Genomic DNA, 17635 nt, shown 5'->3' with positions numbered 1-17635 from the left:
CACAGAAAAATTTATCAGCCTCTGAGGAAGCTGTCGTACCACCTCGGGGCAGCTCTCGACCACTGAAGCCTCTTAGGCGGCCTGAGCAGGTCATTTGGGTGGGGAATGTATGTTTAACGCACACGCCACATCCGCTGACTGAGGGCTCCTGAGCCGCTCCAAAAGAGTTTCACTAACCGGGAGGATAGAGGAAGCCATGGTCGATATTCTGGTCTGCTAAATAGAAGGAACATTTTTGGCTCTCCGAAGGATCAACCCTGACATCAGCCCGCAGACAGTCTGGAACTGTGGGAGGAAGAGATGATGTGTCTCCCTGTTGAAAGAGAGAAAAGGGGGAGGGGGGAATTACACCCACAGTTGCGGCTCGCCCACTGCCTTATTTGGTTTAGGACTTCCTAGACTGTTTTTCATTTACCCTCTTCCTATTTTCTTAGTGAATCAGGTCTACGCCAGCAACGGGAGGGGATGTATTGAGCTATGATTTCCTGTGAGGTTCTCACTGGTTAGGTGGCCTTGGGAGGGACGCGTCAAATATACCTCGGGAAGGACATTTGCAGAATGCAACCTGAACTGCGAGCCAACAAGGTCTTTTTTGGGATTGAACTTCTCTGTAGGGATTTGTGGTGTATGCAAATAAGAAGTGGGTGGGTGGAAACCGTTGGCGCTAGAGGGATGGCTCCGTAGTAACTGCACTAGCTGCCCCTCTGTGGTTCAGTTCCTATCACCCAAAGGGCAGCTCGCAACTCTCTGTAATTCCAAGTTCGGGGAATTTGACACTCTCTTCTGGGACTGTGGGCACCAGACAGACACCGGCTGTGCATATACACACGCAGGAAAAAAACTTTTAAAATAAAAAAAAAAATCTGTTTTTAAATGGGAAAACATATCAATAGATTATGCGTAGATAAGAATTAGCTGGGGGCTGGGGATTTAGCTCAGTGGTAGAGCGCTTACCTAGGAAGCGCAAGGCCCTGGGTTCGGTCCCCAGCTCCGAAAAAAAAAGAACCCAAAAAAAAAAAAAAAAAGAATTAGCTACGTTGTTTTTTGGTTGGTTGGTTTTTTTTTTGGAGCTGGAGACCGAATCCAGGGCCTTGCACTTGCTAGGCAAGCACTCTACCACTGAGCTAAATCCCCAACCCCAGCTACGTTGTTTTTAAACCAAGTAAAAAATTCTAACCAGCCTAAAATTAATTCAAAGAGCTATAGTTACCTAAACATAATGTGACATAAATAATGTACTTTATATAACATATTAACAAATACAACATAATATACATACATACATACATACATACATACATACATACATTGTACCCACTGGGCAAGCACTCTGCCAACCAAATTACAACCTCAGCCTCCAGACATCCTTTCACTTGAAGTAAAATGAATTTGTAAGATAAATCCCAAGACAGATTTTAAAGTTGTAATTTCTCTTAAAACGCCATATGAAGACTAATACTGAGCCTCATGCACAGAATTATCCCGTAAACACGATTGGTGGTGGTTGATGCCTGGCCTCCACGCTGGTGAATACAGTGTAGTATGAGGTCACCACAGTGGATGGAACACATACAAATAAGTAAGAAATACGGTCAAAATCTGGTTCTATTATTTCACAGGCTGTAGGTGATGGGTATTTTCCTGAAGAAAAAACTTGCAATAATTTAACAAGAAAATTGTGCTAAGTTTGTCCTGTTCCTTATTCAGTGCACTGTCGACAGCAACGTCAGCTGCATGTTCTGTGTAGCATGTGTGAGGCCAGCTCACAACAGAGAAGGCAGTGCACACCGTGCTGGTCTCAGGCAGAAGAGTAATGCCCACTGTCAAGAACACTGAGAGTTGGAGGCAGGGCGGCGTGGGGAAGCTAGGCGCGGACTGCCAATGCTGGCACACTGCCATTCTCCAGTCGAAAGCATTTCCAGAAGCTCGGTCCATTCTCATCATCACTAAACATATACTTTATCGTTGCTTCCTTCTAAGGCTCGTGAAGAGGCATTAGTGGTGAAAACAGGCAAGAAAACACAGTGCATATTCAGAAGCTAAAAAACAGGATGGAGCTTCCTTCAGAAGGCAAACAACTGAAAGCCAGGCCTACATATATTGTTCTGGTCTGCGCCTGACTGAGCACACCTGCTCTCTAGGTGTTTACCTAGAGCGCTCCTGGCCCATGCATCACCGAGATAGGTAAACAACATGCTTACTGCAGTATGATTCACTACGGAGGCACAGATGAAGGAAACAGGCTACATATGCACAATGGAGCTTATTTAGCCACGAAGAAGAATAAAGTTATGTTGCTGAAAGAAAGGTGGTTGCAACAAGAGATAATTACATTACGTAAGTTGAGGCAATCTTTGAAAGCAAGTATTGTATGGCCTCTCTTATGCATGGCTGATATATATGTGTGTATGTGTGTATACATACATATGTGTGGATGGATGGATGGATGGATAGATGATAGATAGATGATAAATAGATAGATAGATATATAATATATGGATAGATAGATGATAAATAGATGAGAGATAGATGATAGATAGATAGTTAATAGATAGATGATAGATAGATGAATGGATAGATAGATGATAAATAGATAGATGATAGATAGATAGATAGATAGATAGATAATAGATAAATGGATAGATAGATGATAGATAGATGATAGATAGATAGATAGATGATAGATAGATAGATGATAAATAGATAGATGATAGATGATAGATGATAGATAGATAGATAGATGATAGATAGATAGATAGATAGATGATAGATAGATAGATAGATGATAGATAGATGATAGATAGATAGATAGATAGATAGATGATAGATGGATAGATGATAGATAGATAGATGATAGATAGATGATAGATAGTTAATAGATAGATGGATAGATAGATGATAGATGGATAGATGATAGATAGATAGATGATAGATAGATAGATAGATGATAGATAGATAGATAGATGATAGATAGATAGATAGATGATAGATGATAGATGATAGATTGATAGATAGATAGATAGATAGATAGATAGATGGATAGAGGTGATAGATAGATGATAGATAGATAGATAGATGATAGATAGATAGATGATAGATAGATAGATGATAGATAGATAGATAGATAGATGATAGATAGATAGATAGATAGATAGATAGATAGATAGATAGATATCATCTACGTATCTATGACATGAAAGTGGAAGCCAAATTGTCTTGGCAGCAATTCTCAATATGTGAGTCATGACCTCTTTCCAGTGTATCAGATATTTACATTATGATTTAGAACATTATCAAATTACAGTCATGAAGTCACAACAAAATAATTTTATGGTTGTGGCTCACCACAACATGGGGAACTGTATTAAAGGGTCGCAGTGTTAGGAAGGTTGAGAGCCACTGGTCTAGGGGCAAAGAAGGGGCCAGCGGGACGGGGGAAACCTGAGGAAGAGGACGTAGGAGGTGGGGGAGATGCTCTGTATATGATGGGCATGCATATGAAAAGATCTTCATGAACACTGGACTATGTACAGTGACTGTGTAAAGTGAAGGCAGAGTTCAATGAGGTGAAGAGAAAAAAATATACAGAAGTTAGAAAGCCGACAAACGGTAACCAGACAGAGGAGGCCAGTGAGCAACGAAAGTCAGCAACCTGTTCTTGGGGGAAGCACAAAGTAACATGAGAAGTCCCAAACGGTAGAATTAGAGGTCTCCTAAAAACAGGAATATATAGGTCGGACTGAAAGCGGAGAGGAGTTTAAAATCTACGAAGGGGGAGGGATAACTAGAGCACTTAACCTTCTGGAGAGCTTAAATTCCAGACTCCTGTAGTAAAGGGCATGGTGTACATATAGCAAAAGCAAACATGAACAGATGAACCTCCGAGTAATGAGTGGCAGGTGCCACCCCCGTTCCTTTACCCCACGCCCACTGTAAGCCACATACACCAGTGGGGTGGATTAGAGATGTTCCTTCTTTGGGAAATAAATAAGTCTGATAACAAAACAATATCTGTAGTTGGAAGTACGTGACACGATGTCTCTTTTTAACTGAACGATGTAATCCTGTAAATTAGAAAGCACCGACCACACAGCTCAGTGTCTCATTCTTAAACAGTGAACTGACAGCCAAGGAGGGACCAAAAGGCATTTGGTGAGGGAGAGACAGGGAAATATAGGAGACGATATGGAAAGCAGAAGAAAACCTTGAGAGAGGTATGAGATATATAGCGTCTGTTTTTTAAAATAGAAACTAAAAGAAGATAATAAAGAATTCTGGTCATTTTAAAGACATAGCAGCAGAAATAAAAGATGCTGAAGATACATCTCCAAATCTGAAATAAAGACAAGCAGGTAGGAGGAAGCCGGGGACAGAAATATTACAATATCAGATTATTAATATGCCCTATAAGTTTAGAGAAAAAAATCTTCTAAAATTGAAAGCCTGCTAAGCCACGAACTAAGCATGCAGCCAGAATAAACACGTTCTGAGGTAGGAATAGTCTCCAGAATGTATCACCTTGGACTAGGTATATCATGTTTAGGTGTGGAGTACTTGTCTAGCATTCATGAGGCCCTGGGTTCAGTTCCCATCAGGCGGGATGTGAGCCTGTAACCCCAGCATCTAGGGCATGAAGACAAGGATAAGAAGTTTGAGATAACTGTGAGCTAAATGAAAACCATGACAAACAAACAAACGAACCAAACACTTTAACCTCTATCTAAGAAAGCCAGAAGAGGGCTGGGGATTTAGCTCAGTGGTAGAGCGCTTGCCTAGGAAGCGCAAGGCCCTGGGTTCGGTCCCCAGCTCCGGGAAAAAAAAAAAAAAAAAAAAAAAAAAGAACCAAAAAGAAAGCCAGAAGAAGCAGACCATGACATATGAAGCTATTTGGCTAAATGCAGTAGACTGATGTGATGGGTTGAATATGCTCAGCCCTGGGAGTGGCACTATTAGGAGGTGTGGCCTTGTTGGAGTGGGTGTGGCCTTGGAGGAGGTGTGTCACTGTGGGTGTGGGCTTTAAGACCCTCCTCCTAGCTGCCTGGGAGCCAGTCTTCTCCTAGTGGCCTTCAGATGAAGATGTAGAACTCTCAGCTCCTCCTGCACCATGCCTGCCTGGATGCTGCCATGCTCCTACCTTGATGATGATGGACTGAACCCCTGAATCTGTAAGCCAGCCCCAATTAAATGTTGTCCTTAGAAGATCTGCCTTGGTCATGGGGTCAGTTCGCAGCAGTAGAACCCTAACTAAGACAATTAACAATCACCTTCTCCCCTCCCCCTACATTAAGGTACAGAGTCTAGAAAGCTCGCTTATGCCACTCTAAAAGAGTGTCACAAGTAAAGGTTCTGAATGAGCAGGTCCCCCATGTGGCTACAGAGAGGCATGGGGCTATGTCATGAAAAGGGGTAACCTTGTCTACTTAAGAGTTAGTTCCGAAATCACCTGGGGTATTGTGCCATGGGCTTTCTCACCTCTCCCACGGTCAGTCAGGTTTTTTTTTTTTCTTTGATTAAACCATTAGGATGTAGTTCTCTTCAGTTAAAGTCCTCAAAATGTTAAGGAGGGAGGACTATTGTGATATGGAAAAAGACCGTAGCTTAAAAACACCGGCGATTCAGTCAGCCCGCGTGCTTACAGTGTCATAAGAGTGGAATACACTTCGGACTGAGCGACATAGACCAGAATGGCCGAAAGCCAAAAGCGTCATCATATACTTTCTGCTAGCTGAGAAAGACCGAATTTGTTTTCCACATATCAAACTGGAACCCACTAAGAGACAGCCTAGCTGTGGAAGGAGGCAGAGTTCAGTCACGTCCTCCAGCCCTGTCCCCTGGGGAGAGATGGCATGAGGTCCTCCTGCCCCACCAGTTCAGCCCCACCCCCACCCAGCACTCCTGCAAGGCTTCAAGCCCCACCATCTTTCCAGAGCCCCTGGGATTTCTGAACCCCAAAGAAATTCGAGAAAAACAATAAAGAAAATGCAGTCAGAGACTGAGGAAATGCGTACTTCCCACCTCTCAAAATCCTCCAAGGAAAGTGAAAGCGAACACAGATAACAGAGAGAAGCTTTTCTTCCCATGCTGGGGTGGGGACCAAACAGGTCTTGAGCAGCCAGTGACCCCTCCACTGAAATGACAGATAGCTGTTACCCGTGGGCCCACACACAAGCTTGTGTCTTATGGTGCAGTCACAAATGCACACCTCTTGAGTATTTGTCGGACTGTCTAATTATTTTCCTATGGAAAAAAATGACTTTTATAGTTCAGAAAAAGAAAAAAAAAAAAACACGCCTGGAATGTATATTGTCCCTGGTTGTTTAAAGGCTTACAAACATGATTAGGTCATCATTTACGGGAACCAAGAGGGTTTTATAACAATTCCCACTCAGAGGTAGGAAGATGGTTCGGCAGTGGGTACTTGAAGCAGTTTGCAGGCCCTGAGCTCTGATTCCCAGAAGCCACACAGAGACCGGTGTTGAAATGCACTCTGCCATCCCAGGGCTCCTATAGCAAGCTGGGGGCGGAGCCAGAGAGGCTCTGGAGGCTTGAGATGCAGCTAGCATGGCTTACTCGGCCATGCACAACAGTGGCTGTGTCTAAATAAGGCAGAGGGTGTGACCAAAACCTGACATCCTCTGACCTCCACATGTACATCCACACTTACATATATGAACACACACATACATACACATACATGCATGCACACAATACATAGATACACACATATACACATATATAACACATGCACACACACAGATTTTTAAAGTTCCTAATAATGTGGGAGATGGTTATATATGCTAGGTTTTCTATCTATCTATCTATCTATCTATCTATCTATCTATCTATCTGCATATATATATGTATATATATATATTGTGTGTGTGTATAGTGCTTATATATATTGCAGAATGATAGGTATTTTTCATTAGCTAATTTTTTATCAACGAAGGTCTGACTTCATGCTAAATCAAATCATGAAGTGTCTCTCTTCAAGAACAGCCACTGCAGTTCTTGCCGTGTTTACAGTTTTCCATCTAATTAGTCAGGTAACTCAGCTCCTCATCCTGAGCAGGCCCAGAAGCAGCACCCAAATCAAACCTGATCAGATTAGCAATTCCAGAGGCAGTTGCAGGAGGAGGATGCCTCCACATCACAATTCCTCCCCAGAAAGCTCCTGAGAGAACAACAGACGTTACAAACGCCCACCAAAACCTCAGGGGAACACAAGCTCCACGGATCTCAAAGACAAACCGACTGTACCACTGCTCCAAAGAGCTTATTTAAAACCTGATTTCTCAGGCAGAGAGCTGATGTACGGTGTTTTATGTGAATCTCCAAACGTCCTTCTCTGTAATTTTCTCGAACCACAACACACACAGAGTAATCTCTGAATTAGAAAGCAGAAAATTGCTAGAATTCCATCCTGTCATGTGGACGGGGAAACACACAAGCACCTCTCTGGGGCCGGAGAAGGGATGGGGTCTTTTCGTAACAAGGAAGTTGGTTTTAGAATAATAAAGGACTGTACTGACAGCCTAGCCTGCACCCAATTACAATCTCTCTGCCCTCGGCATCGTCCCTGCTCTTGTGAATCCAGGAATGCCAGGCTGCAAAGGGGAAGCATCGAAAATATAAACATCCCCGTTAACTCCATGCAGGCCCTGCAGGCCCGGACCTTTGATGGTCAAGAACTGGATGAGGACCCTGACCAGAACATACAGGCCCTCTCAAAGCAAACACAAAATAGAGATCTTTTTTTTAATGGAAGGTTGAAGAAAAACACAAACACCCGAATAATGTGCCCATTAAGAGAGCAACGAGCCGGGGGTTGGGGATTTAGCTCAGTGGTAGAACGCTTGCCTAGCAAGCGCAAGGCCCTGGGTTCGGTCCTCAGCTCCGGGAGTAAAAAAAAAGAAAAAAGACAGCAATGAGCCTACATCAGGACTCAGGTAATTTTAGACCATTTACCTACACTGGGAACAGACACTAACATCCTGTCAACAATGGCTGAGATGGAATCACTGTTGGCTGTGAAGAAAACTTTAATTAGGGCTAGAAAAGATGCCTATTTTTCTGCCTCAATTGGACCAAGAAGGGAAGATAAATCGGATCCAGCCAGTTGCGTCCTGTCTTTAAAGAAGACAGTGTCCTCAGCCCAGACCATAATAGCTAGGGTTTGTCATGATTTTTCCGCTCTAATGCTTCGTGGATATTTATTCATCCTTCTGCTCAATGATAGAGCTTTGTCCTTCAAATGTTGAGAGTAATCCCTCAGATACATATGGTTTAGTGAGCGGTACACACCAGCGCTGCTATTGTCCTGCAGACCCGAATAAAACCCTTCCCTCCCCAAAGGCGTTCATGGAAGGAAGGTGTAGATTTGCTCTCATCTACAGCTGCTTAATTGCTTGTGAGAGTGAATTACCTGAGTCATTTTTCCCTGTTCCTCTGCTAAGATGTTTGTCATTCTATTGTTCATGTACAGAGGTTGATTACCTGTCTTAGATCCTAATCACTCTCTGAGATATCCGCCAGTTGTTTCTTCTATACGAAATGCAAATGTACTAATCTGTGATGTTCCTTTCTGCATACATTAGCATTGACATAGCCTAATTAAGTTCTTTTGCAATTTTGTTAGTATCGTTTCGAAAAGCCCCAAGGTCATAAAAGCGTAAGTGAGAAATGGGGAGTTGCTATTCATGTTTAGGACTATAAGTCAAGCAGGAAGTTAGCGTTGTGGACAGTGTGAGCGTTTTCTTCATGATGGGTCCCCAACCATCCCAGCATCATTTGCACAATTGGGAGTTTGCCAGAAAGTGAATAAGGAAGGAGATTTACATAGTGGATCCCCACTTCAGGCCAGAGAGACCTGTGACCCAACACATATGTTCATGCAACATTCTAGAGGGCTAGATCCTTCAAGGAAGGGCCAGCTCACACTCATACTGTGCCTTTCACAGCTCACGGCAGACAGCAACCTGCTCATTAAATAATCAGAGGCGGTAGGAAGCGCAAGGCCCTGGGTTCGGTCCCCAGCTCCGGAAAAAAAAAATAATAATAATCAGAGGCGGAAAAACCTTATATAAGTCACCATTACCTTCAAGGTACATCTGCCTTATACTCTGGAAGATGGGTGGATAGTATCCTCCTTTCACTTCCTGCTTGACTCATGGTCCCAAAATCCATATATTTTACTTATATTTTTATGACCTTGGAGCTCTTTGGAACAATACTAACAAAATTACAAAAGAACTTAACTAGACTATATTAATGCTAATGTGTATGTGTTTGAGCAGTCTCTCTCAATCCTCACTACTTACTGGCCTAAATTGTTTCCAATTTCTCCAGGCCTTTCTATCATAACTGTAGCATTTCCTTTTAAGTAACAGGAGTCCACACTCACTTTGAGAATTCTTCAGTCAAACATAAGTCAAGCCTTGCAGTGCCCAGACTCAGAGTCTTTCTGCTGCTCACTGCTCCCTGGGCTGAGGGCTTACCGGCTTGGGAACGGTGTATGAACTCCACATGGGCATCTTCATAGCTTTCCCAAACCCACTGACGTATTCCCTGTGGTAAAGCAGACAGTGGTCTTTGTTCTTCTGTATCACCCTGGGCCTCCCAAATGGCAAATTTGTCTTCTCTGTTGCTGAGACTAAAATTGAAATGACACAAAACATTTGGGAAATTGGTGAAATCGGTAATCACCATCATCTGAGTGGTATCTGGATTAACCCTTTACAACAACCCTGGGAGAAAGGTTATTATCTCATTATGCCCACCACAAAGGAGAAGTTCAGATAAGTAACTGGGCCAACCCAGGGACTAAGCAAAGATCCGAAGGCTGCCTTCTCTATAGCTTCTTACTATTTAAGAGCTCACAAGACACAGTTTAAGAGAAAAAAAAAAGACTCAAAAACAAAAGTGCGTATTTTACAGGATAGATGATCCCATTAATAACTGTCATGGAAGAAATATTAGAGTTTTATTACAAAATATGTCTGTCTCTTATGTTTGTACCGTTCCAATGTCATACTGAAATCCTGTCCCCCGGGGTGAGGGTGTTTGGAGGGGACGTTTTTAGGAGATGATTTGCATCATGAAACAGGGTTGGAGCCTTAGAGGTGAGACCCCAGAGAGATTTTTTTACTTATGTCTGCTCTGTGAGGTTCAAATGAGACAGTCGGGAATCACGAACTAGAATCTGCTGGCACCTTGACATTGGACTCGGTTTCCACAGCCTTGTGAAGTAAACATCTGTGGCTATGTCACCATGGTTATTTTACAGTATTTTATTCCCCACCCCACCCCCGTGCCCTGACATCCCCTACACTGGGGGTTCCAGCCTTGGCAGGACCAAAGGCTTCTCCTCCCATTGGTGCCCAACAAGGCCATCCTCTGCTACATATGCAACTGGAGCCATGGGTCTGCCCATGTGTAGTCTTTGGTTTAGTCACTGGGAGCTCTAGTTGGTTGACATTGTTGTTCTTATGGGGATGCAAATCCCTTCAGCTCTTCCAATCCTTTCTCTAATTCCTCCAACGGGGACCCCGTTCTCAGTTCAATGGTTTGTTGCTAGCATTTGCCTCTGTATTTGTCTCACTCTGGCTGAGCCTCTCAGGAGACAGCTACATCAGGCTCCTGTCAGCATGCACTTCTTGCCTGCAGAGGGTTTTTTTTATCTAACTGTAGGGCGGGAGCTGATGGCTCCTAGCATCTGTCTACCTAACTGTGTATATATCTATGTATCTACCTACCTATCTGTATCATCTATTTCTATTTATGTGTTTGTATTTATACGTTGTTATATAGTTCAATCAAAACAGGTTGACAATATCTAAAAATATATATATTCTATATATTTAAATATGTAAGTATTATATATTTGTATATATAAAATAAATTCAAACTGAATATATGCAAGTATTCTTTCTTATCATTTATCCCAAAAAGTACTGTAATCACCATTCTTACAGCATTTATATTGTTTTGCATATTATAATTTTAAAAATGATTTAAAGTCCATGGGAGGACATAGATGTCGCATGCACTTACAACACCTATTTATATAAGAAACTTCAGCATCCTCTGATCAGGGTATCCACAAGAGGTCCAAGAATAATCCTCTATAGATATTAAAGATACTTACAAAATAATACGTAATTTTAATAGTAATGCAGGGGAACACTTGTCAGTTCTCTCCATGGACTTTTTAAAAATCTTTACAACTGCATGAGGCGAGTCCAAGTACCGAAAGATGAAGAGATGGAGGCCAGAGAAACCAAATGATTGGCCCCAGGTCAGACAGCAGGACAGCTACAGAGGTCAGGTACAAGCCCAGGCCTTTCATCTGTTCGTTTCTTAGCCAGGGACTAGCAGACATGGATGGGACACAGCACTGAAAGGATGTCCTGGGGACACTGCAGCTCCAGTCTAGCTGCTCTGATATCTGATATTAGATTTCTGTCTGCTTGCTTGTTCCTCTTCTACAGCGACCAAAAAACCTACACTCAAAAGTCTTCGTGAGCTCAGTTTGGGAAACCTCAAAGGGTGATGTTGTGTGCCGTCAGCTCTCAGCGTCGCAGTCGCTGCTGACTTACCCTCTCCTCCACTGAGATTTAGTCTTTGGTTGACTTGCTCTTCTTGACCAGACTTCCAGACGAGAAGGGGGTTGGGGGGACAAATAAGTCAGCGTTAGAAAATGACCACGCATATTTCTACACCAACTATCTAAAGTGTTTTACTAAAAAACTCATTTGAGATTAAATTTCAGTTATGTTGCCACTCAGAAGCACAGAGGGATTTCTGCCCCAGTGTGTGTGTGTGTGTGTGTGTGTGTGTGTGTGTGTGTGTGTGTGTGTGTGTGTGCAGAGATATTGTTAATGGGAACGAGCATCTTGACCACATTAAGCAGGGATGACTGCATCCCAGTGCTTCTCAAACTTTGATGTGAATATAGTTTCCTTAAGGACTTGTTAAAAATTCATATTCTGATTGAGCAAGCCGGGGGGGGGGGGATGGCCTGAGGTTATGCATGTCTTTCTGACTTAGATATGTAAGATAGTTCTGAGATCACATTTTGAACATCAGAGGCAGGCTTTACAGAGAAGGACTCTGGGATTGACTAGCCATAGACTAGGCTGGAAGTTTCTTGAATAGAACATCGAACCTCTCTCGGGCCCTTATTATCTCTGAAATGTGGAGCAAATCACCCATTGTATATTATTAATGATTTTTTCATTGCAGTTCTATTGAGACTATGTGGAACAGAGTGTAGGAACTCTCCTTCTGAAGTTATATGCACAGAAAGGAATGCCAACGCCCCTCCTAGGATATTTTCCTGTGGACGTGAGCTTTAGTGGACTTTCTGTCCTTTTACGTCTTCTCAATTCCTACATGTGACATTTATACTGTAATTCCTCTTCTGATTCTTTGTCCCTGGGTCTCTTCCCAGATGTGAAACTTCACCTTATCAAGAGTCTCCTTCTGGACCAGCCCAGAGCTTAATCTGTTAAAGAGACTGGCTCAGTACACACTGATATTTTTGCAGTGTTCAACTGCCTCCTGATAAGACTCTACACCACTGTTCAACAAGCGCCACACAGGACACACACTACTGAGTGTGCCAAAAGCCAGATTATAATCCCTGCCCGCTCTGTTCTAAGGAGCTAAGGATAGTCATCTGATTTTACTGTAAGAAAAGGCTTGCAGGGGAACATGAAGAGTACCAAGATGGCTAATTTGGATGGTTAGAGAGTTGAACACACACACACTTACTTGTGTAGTGTACGCGCCATAATGTCACACTTCCTGATAAAGTTCAGAGAAACCATACACAATCACTCAGTCAGCAAGATGGCACCTTTACAGTCTTGGAAAGACATGAAATTGTTACTCACAGTCTGCAGTGCGAGGCAGGAGCAGTTTAGTGAGTCCTTAGGCAATGGAGTAGTAAAACCACAGCCAGCAGACTTTGACAATTCCTCTGCATGCGACGGCTGGTAAAATGGTGCCTTCAGAAGATGATTCAGGCTACCGTGAGAACCGTTGTTTGGTGCCGGTTGGATGTGCAGAAGATCTGTTTAGAAAGAATAAGTTCAGTTGCTTGGAAACGGATGGCAGCAATGCCTTGTGGGATGTGGGGGACAAAACCACCCACGGTGTGTTACCCGCTATCAATTCTGCCGCCCGTAAGTTATACTTCCAGATGTGACCTATCTAGCTGACTTTTCATTCCCAAAAGTCCCCAGCCTCCTGTCTGTCTACACTGGGACCATCCCCATGATGAATCTGCATGAGCTTCTATTTCTCTAGAGAAAAGCTTCATTGCTTAAAGGATTACTTTGCCCCTTAAGCGTGCTACATTACATTAAGTGTTACGTATTAAGATGCTATCCTCTTTGTTGTTTGTTGGTATCGTTGAGACAGGATCTCACTATGTGGCCCAGCTGGCTTGGAATTGGTTCTCTAGACCAGGGTGGCTGGAACTCCAGAGATCCACCTGCCTCTGCCTCCCTAGTGCTGGGATTCGAGGTGTGTGCCACCATACTTCTAAAAACCGTGGTGTTCTTTGGTCTGGAGAGACGGCTCAGTGGTTAGAAGCATTTGTTGCTCTTGCAGAAGACTCTAATTTAATTTTCAGCATCCACGTTGCTGCTCCTAGATGCCTATGACTCTAGTCAGACAGACAGACAGACAGACAGACAGACAGACAGACACACACACACACACACACACACACACACACACACAGACACACGCATGGCATAATAACATAATTAAACCAGCAAATTTCATCCTGTACTTACAGAACATTTTCTATTTTTGCTATAAAAACAAATTATATCAAACATTTTACAGCCATCACCTTTTTGGAAGCTCCGAATGATAAGGGGGTCATTAGAAACCATGCCCAGCTAACCCGATTTGCTGAGGAGGTGCTCTTTCTCAAGTCTAGTTAACTAGCTTTGGTGAGACAAAGAATGGCAAACTACTTTTCCCTGAGGCACTGGGCAGGAGTCTACTGTCAAAGCTGTTAAAATCTATTTCAAATCACTATTAGGATTGATAATACTGATAAGGGGCCATACAGCTCTCCAGTCAGCAGCTGTTGGACTGTTGCCGTCCTTTCTGCTTTGAGCGTAAGCACTCACTCCGACAGCCAGCACAATTGCTTTTATACCAACAGCACTTATGTCAAACACTCCGCAGATGCCCTTCCTGCCAAAGACCGTAGCTGATTTCCTAGGCTTCTGAAGGCAGAGCCAGTCGTAGCCAGGGCTGCTTGAGGATACTTCCTAATGGACTTTGTGTAGCTGGGATCCACCATGAGTTCATCCTGCAGCCATTCACACCAGGGTCAGAGAGTGCCACTTCCCTTGCTGTCTAACAGGGAGAACACCGTGACCAGCTCCGCAATTGGTGAAGACACATAAGTCTCAAAGTGTGATTGGTGCTAAGAGGCAAATGGGTGACTGCCCTAAACAAATGGCTGTGATTGGCTCAAACAGCCTGCAGGTCACTCAGAAAATGGGCTGGGAGATACTCTCCTACACTGCCTTCCCCTGATATTACAAATTCAGGCCCAACAGAAAGGCTTGTCTTGCATGAAGGAGGTCTATTGTCAGAATTGCAGGTTGAGCTTGTAGCACAAAGAGAGCAGCTGCAGGGACAGTGGTGGAGACCGTGGAAAATTCCAGAGGCAACAGAATGGAAGTGAGCAGTCCACAAGCCAGGCTGTGAATGCCTACAGGCTTGACAGAGGCAGCAGTGGTACCCTGGGTCTCCTGAGTGTCCTGCCTAGATCCCCCTAACCAGTCCCAGAAGAGGCGGCCGCCTTGAGCAGTCTGCCACCAATCAAGCTAAAAAAACTGCCTGGTCAGAGTTAAGTAAGTGTAGTGCAAACAGAAAAAGACACACACAGTGAGGGAGTGGACAGGCAATACTGAGTGAAGAAAGAGAGACAGCTATGTGGAGCTAGAGAACACTGAGCCCGAGCCACCAACTGATTTCTAGAGAGCTGTCACATCTCACAAGCTAGGCTCTCAAGCTCCTGGTTGAGGACTGTGACATCCCTATTGCCTAGGGCCCCGAGGCTTGATGTCCAAGGCCTTCATGAGAACTGAAACACCAGAGGGCGCCACTCGCCTCTGTTTTGACTTAGCTGCTGCTGCTGCTGCTCTTCAAACTCTGGTAGAAACAGAAGCTGACAGAAGCCCATTCTGGAAGAGCTCCCCACTGCCCACCCAGGATTTCCATCTAGGTAGAGCAAAGGAACCCTCAGCAGCAGACAACTGACTGGCGACAAAGTTCACACAGTACGGGGCTCCCATTAGAACAAAATGCTTGTCTCCTGAATAGAGAAAGACGGTGCCTAGACTTCAGATCTCTCTCTCTCTCTCTCTCTCTCTCTCTCTCTCTCTCTCTCTCTCTCTCTCTCTCTCTCTCTCTGGGTCACCTCTCCATTCCTAAAAGCTCTCTGCACCCTAAAGTCCCCAAGATACATACAGGTAGGTAGGGGAGAGGTACATGTGCCCATCATGCATGTGGAGATCAGAGGACAACCTGTGGGAATCGGTTCTCAGCTCTCCCCTTAGTCCGTGCATGTTGCAGGACTGAACTTGACCATCACCTCCCCCTGCTGAGCTGCCTGACCCCACCATCCTTTAAATAGGGACTTTTTTGTTCTCCTAAGTCATATTCAGTTGTGACAAGCCAGCAGCAAGATTAAGAAAAGCATATCTGTAAATGTGACTGACAGTGAAATGGCAGCTTCCTCCCTAGATGATCTAAGCAAATGATCTCTTGATGTGGTAGACTAGGGCAAGCATGTAGAAGATCTGGTTCCTGAAACACTCATTCTGTAACGTTTTTTTTCTTTAACACTTAGTGTATTAACAAGTGTCTATCTAAATAAGACTTTATTATCTTTTTTAGTTCCAGAAGGCTTCTCTTCTCAATTATATAAAAGTGCTTTTTAGCTGACTTTGTGTATGTTTGAGCCTCTGTGTGTGTTCATGCATGTACGTGCATGCATGTGCATGTAGGTGCACATGTGTGTGCATACTTGTGGAGACCAAAAAATGATATCAGTTTTTTTTTCTTCAACCTCTTTCAAGTGTATTTCTTGAGACAAAGTCTCTCAATGAGGCTGACTCAGTTGGCTAGACTGGCTGTCCTGTGAGCCTCAGGGCTATGCCTGACTCTGTTCCATCAGTAACTATAATGGAAGGCTTTATCACAGCTACTGAAGATCCAAACTTAGGCCTCTATGCTTGTGCAGCAAGCAACTTACTGACCAAGATATCTCCTTGGACTTAATTGTGAATTGCTATTTAATTATATTTTATTAATTTTATAGTGACTAAAATACTTTTTAAAAAAATCTTCCTTCCTAGAATACAAGATTTGTTGTTATTTGTAAAACAAAAAGGAGTCACACATGTGACTGAAAAACTCTGAATAAATTTTCTCCTTATCTTTCTGCTTCCCATCCTCTTCAATTTATCCCCAATTTCAAATTAGAAGTCCACCGCAAACTCCATGCCTTTGCTGTGAGCTGACTTAGACATACTTACCACACAGTAGATTATAGACTTCGATGTTTTCAAATGGTTCGATAACAGTCTTCTCTTTAAAGCTGGGTCCATGTGCCAAAAAGATTGCCTACATGGTAAGAATTACATCAGTACTAGTTTAAGAGGACACACACATTTCCTTTCTAGGACAACCTCCTATTTGTTCCTTAGGCCTCTTTAGGAATTTCTTTTAGGGATGAAAAATGCGTTTTAAAACAGTTTCCACCTGTGACCTGCACCAGTCATATTCAACTGGGATCCAACATGTCTTTGCTACTGTCTTAACAGAGTGTAATGCATGAGGGGAAAGGTTGGTGTTGTTGTTAAACAACAGATCTCGTTGTTTAAGCCTGCAAACAACTAAAGTAACAATCACAGTGTTCTCCTTGGCTAACAGTGTAACCAAACAATTGATTTTTTTAAAGGTAGGAGAAGGAGGTTGCAGAAACCACAAGACTTTGCTCAGGAGGAGGAGTGTGAGCTAAGCTTTCTCTAGTGACTCCTCTCCACCGTCCCTTTCCTGGGCTTTGGGGCTCCACAAACTCCTCATTTTCTTCCTCCCTATCACCAACTTTTATGTCTCTTTGCTTATAGCTGTTGCCTCCACAACTTCTTCAAGTAGAGACGCCCTGCACTGAGTACATGGTTTTTCTCTGTGTCTGTACTCAATCCCCAAACACAGAACCTAGACTCTTTACTGCTTTCCAACATCTCTTGTTGCACATTTAATACACACTTTGGATTTGTGGGCCCAGCTACTCTCTTGCTTTCTCCTTCCAAATCAGCAACAGCCATGGTCGAATGCCTTCCAGGAGCTTGCCAAGGCTCTCTTGTCCCTAAGAAATGAACTCCAATTTAGAGCCTCTGAATTGGCTACTTCTGCATAGGCCACTCATTGTTCCTCAATTTTGGAAAAATTAACTTCCGCCTTCAGATCTGTTTAAATGTCACCCAGGAATCTCAGGTTCTTTCACACTAGTTAAAATCGCATACCACCCTCAAAGGCACCTACCTCAAAGCCTCCCCAGCGGTCCCTTACTCTGCCCTACTTTTTCTCTGTG

At 43.4% G+C, this 17635-nt stretch overlaps 1 protein-coding gene across 2 annotated transcripts in view; it reads right to left on the bottom strand.

Moving 5' to 3' along the window:
- Enpp3 (ectonucleotide pyrophosphatase/phosphodiesterase 3) overlaps positions 1–17635 on the bottom strand; it is a 71608-nt gene that overhangs the window by 5207 nt on the left and 48766 nt on the right. For both annotated transcript variants that reach the window (XR_010056900.1, NM_019370.2), the window contains exons 17-21: positions 16575–16662; positions 12897–13075; positions 11598–11649; positions 9498–9652; positions 178–313 (exon numbers count right to left, since the gene is read on the bottom strand). Coding sequence is in view for 1 of the 2 variants with exons in the window: in NM_019370.2 (NP_062243.2) it covers positions 178–313; positions 9498–9652; positions 11598–11649; positions 12897–13075; positions 16575–16662 (610 nt within the window). In the remaining variant the exon portion in view is untranslated. The remainder of the gene's footprint in view (positions 1–177; positions 314–9497; positions 9653–11597; positions 11650–12896; positions 13076–16574; positions 16663–17635) is intronic.

This window comes from Rattus norvegicus, chromosome 1, assembly GCF_036323735.1.
Source record: "Rattus norvegicus strain BN/NHsdMcwi chromosome 1, GRCr8, whole genome shotgun sequence".
NCBI lineage: Eukaryota > Metazoa > Chordata > Mammalia > Rodentia > Muridae > Rattus > Rattus norvegicus.
The sequence above is the reverse complement of the archived record's forward strand: the minus strand, read 5'-3'. Positions and strand labels throughout refer to the sequence as shown.